This window comes from Miniopterus schreibersii, assembly GCF_964146895.1.
Source record: "Miniopterus schreibersii genome assembly, chromosome: 15".
NCBI classification, from domain to species: Eukaryota; Metazoa; Chordata; class Mammalia; order Chiroptera; family Miniopteridae; genus Miniopterus; species Miniopterus schreibersii.
In genome coordinates this window covers 8,060,467-8,071,857 of record NC_138115.1, presented here as the reverse complement: position 1 = coordinate 8,071,857, position 11,391 = coordinate 8,060,467, and the positions used below count along the sequence as shown (strand labels likewise).

At 45.3% G+C, this 11,391-nt stretch overlaps 1 protein-coding gene across 4 annotated transcripts in view; it reads right to left on the bottom strand.

Moving 5' to 3' along the window:
* Positions 1-263: 263 nt before the first annotated feature.
* The window catches only part of ADAMTS9 (ADAM metallopeptidase with thrombospondin type 1 motif 9), a gene marked incomplete at its 5' end in the record, with an annotated part of 155,750 nt that continues 144,622 nt past the window's right edge, over positions 264-11,391 (bottom strand). For all 4 annotated transcript variants that reach the window (XM_081159306.1, XM_081159308.1, XM_081159309.1 and 1 more), the window contains 2 exons: positions 264-1,746; positions 3,503-3,597. In XM_081159306.1, the coding sequence (XP_081015432.1) occupies positions 3,508-3,597 (90 nt within the window). In that variant the 3' untranslated portion in view covers positions 264-1,746; positions 3,503-3,507. The remainder of the gene's footprint in view (positions 1,747-3,502; positions 3,598-11,391) is intronic.

Below are 11,391 nucleotides of genomic sequence, written 5' to 3'. Positions count from 1 at the left end.
GTTCTTTAGCTCATTTGTTCCCCATCACACAGACAAGAGGCTTAGGTCTCCGATTTTTGGAAGAACCACTTCAACTTCTTTGAGAGATAAAAAAACAGGCTTGGGGGACAGTCTCCATCTCTTATCTGTCTCTAAAATAGCAACTGTAATTGATGAGATTAAGCAAATCTGCATTTCTTCTCGATCTGGCAATCTTAAAAACTAGAAACATTTCATTCCCCCCTGAATGGAGAGTCCAGAAACCACATGAAACACAGCTGTTTGGGTGTGGTCATGGTATTTATTCATAGGATATTTTCACAATGTGTTAACAATGGAGAACAGCATGTATCCATACACCGAGTATAACTTTCCTGGCACACTCTGGGGTTCAGGGGGGTGGAGAGCACTGCTACGTTTTTCCTAATCTCTTTGGTTTGTGGAAGTGAGTAGGGCCTGCCAGGGGGTATTGGCAATGACTTCCCTTCGATCGGGTTGGAAGGGCAGAAAGACCATGGCTTTGGCACTTCCATTTGGGAAAAAAGTAACAGAGGGATTAATGGGTGATCAGAGAGACGTAGGAATCTTGGACTCCGCAGTTCCTTTCTCGTCACAGATGCCAACTGCTACAGCAGCCATGAGCACCGGCAGGGTCTTAGGCTCACGGCCTGATGAGAAGGCAGGTCACCAACCAATGTTTTCATGCAAAAGGCCACGACTAAGACCCTGGTTCTGAACTCCAGGTATTCTGGGGGTGCTGAAGGTCACCCCGTTCTATGTGTCCTCTGTCTTGCAACTGGTAAACTTGGATATCATTTCAGAATATCTTGCAAAATGCTGAGAGGACCTCACTTTCTCAAGGTCACTCTGTGATGAAGTTGCTTGTGGGACCCTCTGTTTAACTGCAGAGGGTCTGCGGCACCATGAACGGAAGCAAAGCATATTAATAACAGTAACAATAATAGGAACAGAGTACAACTCCCTTCCAAAAATGGCATGTCCAAAAATAAGGGTAAACAGCTGCTCTCATTCTATCCAAGTGATTCTGTCCATTGGAAAATGTCCTTCGGCTCCTCCCTTATTTAATGTGTTTACATTTCTTAGTCTGAAGATCATTTAAATAATACAATATTAGCACCAAGGCAGCAATTTTGTTCCCAGAGATCACATGACACTGAATAGATACTTAGCGTAATTAATAGCTGGTACAATCTGTGACAACACTAAATTCCTTACTGGCTAACGATGCTTTCATAGAAATGCCAAAAATACCCCTGTAGCACCTTGAAGATTGTTTTAAAAAAAATTACAATTTAAAAAAATTAACAATAAAACATTTACATATAGAAAGTAAACAATAGTGTACCGTGATAATGAAGGATCACTTTTGTCATAATACTACATATAATGTAGAGTACGTAAAATGCAGTGGTCTGACTGCAGAAAACAAAATAATGCAAAAGGCAGTCATAATAGAATCATTTTACGTACAAAAATATTACATCACAATAAATAATTTCAAACATAAATATTAAACTTTACATCATTAGGATATTCCACAAATATACACACACATATCTGTATCCACAGATATGTGTGTGTATATATGTATATATATGCATATGTATATGTACAGGCACCCACAAGCACACAAAGTCCACACACGCGCACACATGCACACACGCGCGCACACACGCCCAGATTTAAGGTGGAGGTATTGCATTACTATCCTTCATCCATCCCATCGTGGCTTCCTCTTCGGAGCACCTGAAACAAATGAGCCAACCAAGAAAGGTAAATCTTCTGTCTCAAATACTGTTAAGTCAAGAGTAGGCAATCCATACATTTTACATTTAGAATTTAAAATATCACACATTATTCTCCTTAGATTTTAAAAGTAATGCATATTTGCTATAAGAAACCTGTGCATCTCAGGAGAGCATAAAGAATAAAAAAACCGCTAGCCTGAAATTCCACCTGAAATAACACTCCTCAAATATTTCTATATTTCCCTCTAGTCTTTTTTTCTATATATACGTATTATGTAAAACACATACGAACATTTATTTGGTAGACATAAAATGTATAAGTACACATATAATGGGATCTTTAGTGGGTACTTGCTGACTTTTCCTGCCTTCATCCCATCTCCCCATTTCCGATAACCCCTTTAGGTGGCTACATGATCTCCATTTCCTGGACATTGTGATTGGTTCAGAAGTGGCCACGTGACCCAATCAGACCAGAGTCCCTGTGCAGAATGGATGCTGAAGGTGAGCATTTACTTGGGACCAAGAGCTGTAAGGGTGATGTAAGCCTAGAGCTGCCAGGGGCCATGGTGTGGGGGAGATGATCTGCCTGAGAAGGAAGCCATCTAAGAGACAAGCACTGCTGACTGTTGGAGAAAGAAAGAGTCCGGATGACTCTGTTGGAGTCTCTGGATCCAGCCTTGCCTGAAGCTAGCTCACTGCTTGGAGGGCTCAGCTATTTTAGACAATACGTTTCCTTTAGTTAGTTCTTTTGCCTCTTGCAATGGAAGTCATCCTAACTTAAGATCATAATTTTGAATATAGATGTTTAGTTAAACATTGAAATAATGCTTTATAAATGTCAACTAGGTTCTTCTATGTCAGGATCTTGAAGAGCTTTAGCAGGTAATGGGCTGCTGAAAACTTGAGGACAGTTAGTGGGTGATCACACGAGTAGGCTGAATTCATCCCTATAGCTGAAGGCACTGGGGCGAGAAAAAGTGACCGATTCTGTCCTCTGCTCAGCAGAGGAAGCACTTGCTAGCATCATGTAGTTAGACCAGGGACTGCCAAGCTTCAACATGCACGCCTCTCCTGGGGATTGGTTAAAATGCAGATTCTGGTGTCACAGGTCTAGGCTGAGGCCTGAGATCCTACATTTTTAACAAGTTCCCAATGTGCATTGAAAGTGTGTGCAACAGTGCAGCAACTGAGAGCAGTGGCTCTGGTGTAGGGCATGCCTGGGTTCTGCCAAGGGGACTGGTGCCCACAGGCCAACTATGTAACTGTTGTGGGCCTCAGCTCCCATCTGTACTTGAGGATCCCAGCCCCATCTGTGGCTTTCTTATGAGGATTCCATGAAATGATGCCTGCAAAGTGCTTAGCATGGTGCCTGACACACAGGGCGCAGTGAACACCCTTCATGTTGTTATTACAATACTCCAGGCAGTATTTCGCAAAGGTTGCTCAGAGTTACCTGCGTCGGAATTCTTTGTACTAAAAATACAGATTCCTGGATCTACCAGAGACCTAAGGAAGCAGGACCTCTAGAGATGGAGCCCTGGAGCAGCATTTTGAACAAGCACTGCAGAGAAGCCTGATGCAGGACGCCTAGGGACCCGGGTGGAGAACAGACGAGCAGGAGAGAGAGGCACAACAGTCACCTGTCTGGGGGCAATGGGCCTGGCCACATTTGTTAATCATCAGCCTACAGAAAGAATGAGATAGAAAGATGGAAAGGTAGATAGACAGACAGATAGACACAACATACTTACCTTAACTATAAAACTCGAACCTCCAGGCCAGTGCCCGAGGACGGAGTACATTTTCCACAGTAACCACCGCACGTCCCTACGACTCGGGTTCCATCCTGCAAGGAGATGCGTGACCTCAGACTACCTGCCTGGCTGCGTTTCCAGGTCCCGCGCTGGCTCCTCGGCCGTTATTCTTGCCCGCAGTCGAGGCAGGCCTTCTGCACGACAGCGAAGCCCGGCACCTCGCCGGGGCGTGAAGCAGGGTGCACAGCGCGGCCTCGATGCAGCCTGCCACCCATTTTCGTATGGCCCACATGTCAAGAACGGTGTTTACATTTTTATTTTATTTTTTGGATTGATTGATTTTTAGAGAGAGAGAGAGAGAGAGAAAGAGGAGGAGGAGAGAGAGAAACATCGATTTGTTGTTCCATTTATTCATGCATTCATTGGTTGTGCCCTAACCAGGGATCGAACCCACAGCCTGGGGGTATTGGGACGATGCTCTGACCAACTGAGCTCCCTGGCTAGGGAGTGTGTATGTTTTCAAATGGTTAAGAAGCAGCAAACCAAAAATAATCCCTCTTGACATGTGAAAATTTTATGAAATTCAAGTTTCGCTGTCCATAAAGTTTTATTGAAACACAGCCGTGCCACGATACCAGGGCTGAGGAGCTGGGGCAGCTCTCATTGCTCCACACGGCTCCTCGGCGCCCTGCTCATCAGTGACACCGTCTTAGTCACAGTGCTTTGAGTGCCATGCATGTTGCTACGTCATAACAGTCTGCTTTATTTTTTATTACCAGTGTACACATCATGGCAAAACAAGAGGAGAAACGTGGGCTCTCGATGCTACACTTCTAAGGGACAGTGATGTGTGGGTTATTCTGTTATCAAACTGAGAGGGCAAAGCACGGTGTTTATCAAGCAGGGACATCACAGCTGTGCTAGAAGCAAACACTACACCAAACTCAGCCTTCGTCACAATATTCCCAACTCACGGGAAAGCAATGGCCAGAAGTTCAGAAAGTTTAAAACGGAATATCTCACCATAGCATCATTTCTTCATAAAAATAAAAAATGCAATGAGTACGTAAGTTTCCAAGTGGCTCATTTGTTAGCCAAGCAATGGAAACAGTTTACCCACGAAATCTTGTTTTATTGTGACAGCCAAAGAAATGTGTCCAGAGAAAATAAACCTAAGACTATTGTTCTTTTGCCAAGAACAGTTACTCGAAAAGTTACTGACGTTGGCAGCAACATCAATTATTCAATTTAAAAAGGAGGCAAATAATTTTGAGTGACTTTTTTTTGGTCTCTTTGTGAACTGACAGGTATGACTGATACTGTTCAGTGGTTGTTGACTGGGGCCGAGTAAGATGTGACTAAAGGACTCACCTCTGTGAAGAGTCCTCGTGGAACAAATTCAGGCAAGAGAATTTCAAAGAGGTTGAGAAGCACAGTGCACACCTGAGTGGAATCTGTGAGATGGGCCAACAGACAGTGGACAAAATCTCTGCGAGCAGGAAGAGCTTCAGTTGGTCAAATTTACAAAGCTTGTCAATGGTCAGGTGGTCACAGCTCATTCACCGTATTACCGATCAGCTGGAGCTTTGTGGAAAATACTCAGGTCTTGGGAGCACAGAACCAGCAGTGTCCACGATGAACTCCTTGCTTTCATGAACTTAATGAATCATCATCGGGTTTGTAAGTTTTTCATCAGATCTAGAAGCTGAACACCCTGACTTGTCCTACTTTTGATGACTTAGCAGTGACTAAGTTTTATTGTGACCTTTTGAGCTCAGGGCTGGGATTAAAATTTTCCTGAACAAGAACTGCTCTCAATCACTAACCGAACAGTCGATGGCTCTGGACATTAACTTTCTACGGACTTGAGAGTATTTCTTAACGATTGGACCCTAAAATTATGAGACAAAACTGCCACTTAAAGCCACACTCATACTGTGGTAAAGTCATTTCAGTAACAACTATCATTTTCTGAACCATCAGCAATAGCAAGCCGTTTGAACTGTCCATTCTGTTAAAAGATAAAATGAGAAGCTACATCTCCACCCCACACATTTACAGGAGATATTTTCCGAGCCTGAACTGCAGTTCCAGCAATACTTTTTTGTACTTTGATGTAAGTGCAAAGAAAATTTTCAAACTTCAAAATCCATTTAATGAGGCAATTGAGGAGCTTCATCTTGCCCGCAATTGCGAGGGACTAATCCATGATGTAAAGACGCTAACAGACAAGCGTCGAGGGAGAAATCTGACAGACTTCTGTGCTTGCCGAGAATTTACAAATATGCCCAATTACAATCATATAACTGTGGACTATATCAGTGCTGGCAATGCCTATTTATGTAAAGAAATTTATATATAGATAAAAAAACCTCACTTCCAATCAGCATTTACAGGTAAACATTTATGATCAATTTTGATAATACAGAACACTAAGCAAAATGTTATCCTCTCAATATTCCATTCTTTTCACTGGTAGATCTATATTAAAAATATACTCAATTACTATTATTTTAAATTTAATCAATAGAAATTTTGTGCAAATTTGTTATATAAATACAAATATAATATCATTGATTTTTGCCTGCTGGCCAGCAAAGTCTAAAATATTTACTATCTGGTCCTTCACAGAAAGTCTTTCAACCCTTGGTCTCAAGTCTTGCGTGTTCCCTCCCGATACCATCTTTTCCCCGACCCTGCCCCCCATCTCTGAATTTCTTCAGGTTGCTTTTCTGGAGTGCTCCTTACGCTGGGCCCCTGCACATGTCCTTCCTCTACCTGGGACTCTGCCTCTTTCCCACCCTCTCTGCACACTTGACCAGCCCAACACTTGACTGGTAAATTCTTCAGAACCCAGCCCAGAGGCCATTTCCTTTGACATGCCTTCCTGACCCAGTTACCTGCTACACCGACCCCTGTAAAATCAGGTCATTCTTTCCTTACATGTCTTCCTGCTCAAATGTAAGCCTCATGACGGCAAGGCAATGTCTTGTTAAAATCCAAGGGTCTCCAGAACCTAGCGCAGAAGACATGGTGGGGCAAAGGAAGGTTGACAGTTGTTCGTATGGAAAATAATGCAATAATTAATAAATAACAGTACAAGAATAAACATGTTTCACATGCTCACAACTATAAACCACTTTTGCCCCCCCATATGGCTCAGGGGGATCCTAAATACACATTTGCTGAGTGAATGAATGAATGACTGAGGCCGAAGTACTTGCTCTCTTCTTTTTGACCTGCGATTCAGGTCGCTCTGCTAGTTAGTTCTCCTAGCACTTTACCACGTGATGAAGCACTTGTGTAACTGCGGGATCACCCCCCACTGTGTAAGTTTCCCGTGTTGTGCCAACCCCCCCACCCTCCGTCCCCTCCCCTCCTGCACAGTGTCCGGCATCTTGGATGTTTCCCGGATTCCATCTGCTTTTGGGAACAGCACTGTGATGGACCATTTTGTGCCTGCATTTCAGGACATCTTTGGGCTACGTTCCCAGAACTGGGTCAAAGGGTGTGAATATTTGGTTCTTATGGCCAAATTAGGAAAACTTCTTGCAAATAATGATGATCTTATTACAAATAGAACTTTGCCAATTTAACAAATAAAGAGAACAGAATAGTTTCTCTCTCTCTTTGATTTGCATGCTTTGGATTATGAGTGAGATTGAGTTGGGAGGTTTCTATCACCCTAATGGTCCTGGTTTTCAGGCCCATGTTAGTTCTGGAGCTAGTCTGACACCACCAACTGGACCTGATGTCAAACCAACCTTCACCTAAACTCTCTCCTGACCCAGCAGTGAGGTGACCTGTCAGCGGCCTGGGGCTTGTGCTGCAACTTTAAATAACGCTGAAGCCTTGTTTCCGTGGCGTCTGTAAATGGGGGAGGGATTAGTTTCTCCTGACAGGTTTGCTGTACATCAATGAATGCATGTAAAGTGCTTAGCCTAGTACTTAATCTAATATTTGTGCTCACTGAATATTTGCTGTTTGTATCATAAAGGTGTATTTTATCTGTGCCTCTCCATCATTGCCTGTTTCCATGGAGATGAGGAAAAGTCTGGAAATTATAAAATCACTGATAATGACTTCGCAATTTTCATGTTATTTCATTAGTTGGGACGCTGTTAATTTGATTTAGATAAAAGCTGACCCAAAACTTATTTTTATTACAGATCAACAACAACAAAAAGCATAGTGAGGAAATGCACAGGGTAACCAGGATTGTCATGGAAACAGTGCCTGTTTGAGGGAAAAAGGTCTGTTTTCTAGCATTTTAGAAGCACCCGCTCACCTACAATAAAACAGGAGTTGTAAATCATTTTTATTTCTTCATTAAAGCAAATGAAGCTTTCTAAAAATAAAGCCTATGAATCCTTCAATGAATATTTTGTCAGCCAGCCTGGTTTGAGCTTTTGCATATAATTAAGATGAATGACTCCCTGCTCCATTAAGGATGGTTTCTATGTCACTTTTCCTAACTTCTGTTTTCTCAGTATGGAAGGGGAGGTTTCTGTGTGACTTAGGAAGCCAGCACATCTTGGACCAAAGTGGCTCATTTAGATTTCTTTGGAGTGTGCTGGTGGTGAAATTGCCCATAAAGCGTGGTATGTGGATATATCCATTTTCCAATACAGCCCCAGATAGGTACCTACCTATGAACATATGTCCAAATGTCTAATCTCTATAGGGATGCACAGAATGGGTACATACATAGGACATGATTCTGCTGGTCTGTAGTGTGACCTTACACTTGGTGGAGGTGACTCTCGGGGAGTTATGAGTGAGGAGGCGGCCCACGGAGACCAGGGGGACCTCTCTGTACCCCGCACACACATCCGCGGCCCACGGAGACCAGGGGGACCTCTCTGTACCCCGCACACACATCCACCTCCTGCTGCTCCCGCCGGCTGGGCTGGGAATGAACGAAGGGCAGGCTCCGACTGGCTCCTGCGGCAGTGCCACCTGCCCTCGGGTTTAGTTTCAGAGCAGTTCTTCCCTTTCAGCTCCTCCCCCAGCACAAGGGATGCCAGCGGGCCTGGGGCCAGGCCTCCAGGCCTTAGAAACACGGGCCTCGGGCTCCACATTCCCAGGCGCACAGAGAGGCACAAAGCCCCGGGCGCCTCTCCCATCCAGCCCGACGGAGCCTCCCTTCCTTCTGCCCGGCTCTGAAGGCCCTTCTGGAACCTGCTCCTGGCCCGCGGGCCACACCGGGGCTCCGAGAGCCGGCGGAGCCGAGGGCGGTGCAGACCCTGAGCGCCCACGTGTGCAGCGCGCACAGAATGTTCCTGCGGAGGAGCTCGGATTCTCGTATTTTCTCTCCGGTCTCACATCTGCTCCCCTTTCTGCCTCTCTGTCCCTCACACACAAGCACAGAAAGAACCGCATCAGCACCTGAGCCACGCAGGCGCAGCAAAACCCTTGCCTAGAAGTCAGTCCCTGGGCCAAGGGGCTGTCCCACCTGCTTCGCTCCGGGTGGGGTGGGGACCCACGTGGACAAAACCCAGGTGGTGCTGTGGGTACCAGCGGGCCCAGCTCAGCCTTGGCTCAGCCTGCAGTCCCCTGGCCTTCCACGGTTCACCTCGAGAAGCCTGCTTCCTTCGCCAGCTCCCCAGCTTCTAAAAGCTGTGGCAAGCCTCAGGGCTGTGCAAATGTGGTAACATTAATAGCTAATGCCGATGGCGGGCCTGCTGACGGCCCGGGGACAGGCACCCAGCTCTGCATTCCTACCTCAGCATTAAGGACACCGTGGGATAAGGGCCACCAAGATCCCTACTTTATGGATAAAGAAATCAAGGCCCCCAGAAGTTAAATAACCTGCCCAACACGGCAGAGCTAGACAGGGCAGGCTCAGGCGATCCCACTTAACAGTCTAGTGCTCGGCGACCAAGCTCTACAGCCACGGTGGGAAGACCAACCCCACCGCCAAAAAATCACACACCTCGCTTCCCCCTGCCCATCTTCTCAAATTTCCCTCCCAGGCGGCTGGAGGAATGGGATTAAATGCATGGAACTTGCTCAATAAATAGTAGCTATTTCAATTATAAAATAATGATTATTAATTACGAACAGGAGGAGAATTCTTTGCATTACACACACGAGAGCCAACAGACCTGACACTGCGTCTTATTTTTACCAGTTTTGCTCCTGATGGTGAGATAGTATTCCTGCCCTCCAAGTGGTTCAGCATTACCCTGAATAACTAGATTTCTCCTTTAGCTTTGCTCGGGGAAAACATTTTATTGCCAACCAGGTTTGGGAAATTGAGGTTTTCATTGTGTTTTTCCCTCTGTAGCTCCCAGTAGAGAAGTGAAGGAAAGTGCGAATGATTATCTGAGAGCTGAGTCACAGCAGGACTGTTTGGAGAGGACTGTGACTTCCAAGGGGCCAAGGCCGTCCCTCAGGGGCAGGCTGGGGGAGGTAGTGGCAAGAGGAGGGCATCGAGCATTCTGCAAAGAGTGTTTCATGGGAGGCTGGTTGTTCGGGTCAATTAAAAGGTGCAACTTTGACAAGAAGGTTCTGTGGTTGGTTTAACTTACATCAGTGGCTCCCAGGCCAGGGGCACCAACACCACCTAGAAAACTGCTGGGAATGTCCATTTGGGGGCCTCCCCAGGCTGGCTGAGTTTTAGCGAGTCCTGGAGGTGGTGCAGATGCAGGCTCAGGTTTGAGAAGCCCTGTTTTAGGGGAACGCTGGCTTGAATAAAGTTACACAGGTTCCCATCCCATATATTTTATTCCAACCTCTAAGACCCCAATGCTTACTGTGGCTCTTCAAGAAGGAAATAAAACAGAAGTTTCCTTCCAAGTGCCTTTGGCTGCGGAGGCCTATTTCCACGGAGCATCCCTGGGGGATGCAGCTCCGTGGATCGCATGGAGGTCAGGCACGAAGGGCAGCGTTTCTAGGGGCTGCCTGCTGCTAGAGGTCGCTCAGTCCTGGCTCCGGAGGAGGCACAAGGAATGCTCCACAGACCCTGGAGATTAATTCTGAGCTCAGGCTCTCAGACCTGTCATGGAACACCATGATTTACAAAGAAAATGCTGACAGGCAATGTGGAACCACCTCCCTCCAGCACAGGGGAGCTTCACCCAAGGCTTGGGGAGCAGCCAGATCTTGGCCGAATAGTAATCAGTTTCCACAAGGTGGCGCTCCCGGCTGTAATTATTTTTAGTTTCGCCAGTAAAACTGGAATAATTGACTGTCTGCCAAATAGAATTGAAACGTACGTTACACAGTTTACATAGATGGTTTCCTACGTAATCATGATTCGTGTCTGACCATGTTTTGGGCAGTTAATGATTTTTTTGTTCCTCTGGGTCACTGAAACATAAGAATAAACTGACCCTGGAGGGCAGAGGTAGGGCAGAGCATTACAATCTCAGGGCACATTCTAACGCACTCCTGTGCTCTCAGCTGTCTTCATTCCCTTCGGTGCGAGGAAAAACATGTAATGATTAATTTATGAGCAATCAATCTGATTAGAAGTAGTCGATTGGTTTAGAGACAAGAGGGAGTGAGACCTTTTCTATCATAGACACAAATATAATCCTGACAGCTTAAAACAAGGGAATCAGGAAACTCAGATTTTTCTGGGAAGTCATAACTGGATGTTTCTGCCTTTCCCAAGGGGAAACAGATTGAGCTGTTTCTTTATATTCTGATTTTGATGGGGCTTAGCAAATAAAAATACAGGATGCCCAATCAGAGGTGAATTTCAGATCAACAGCAAATACTTTTTAGAGTAAGTATGCCACCGCATGCGATGTTTAAGACATAGTTAAAAACAAGTTCCTGTTTATTTAAAATTTGAATTTAACTGAGCATCCCGTATTCTGTCTGGCAACCCTACTTTGGAATAACACCCCACTTTCCAGTTCTCTTTTTTCCCTCCC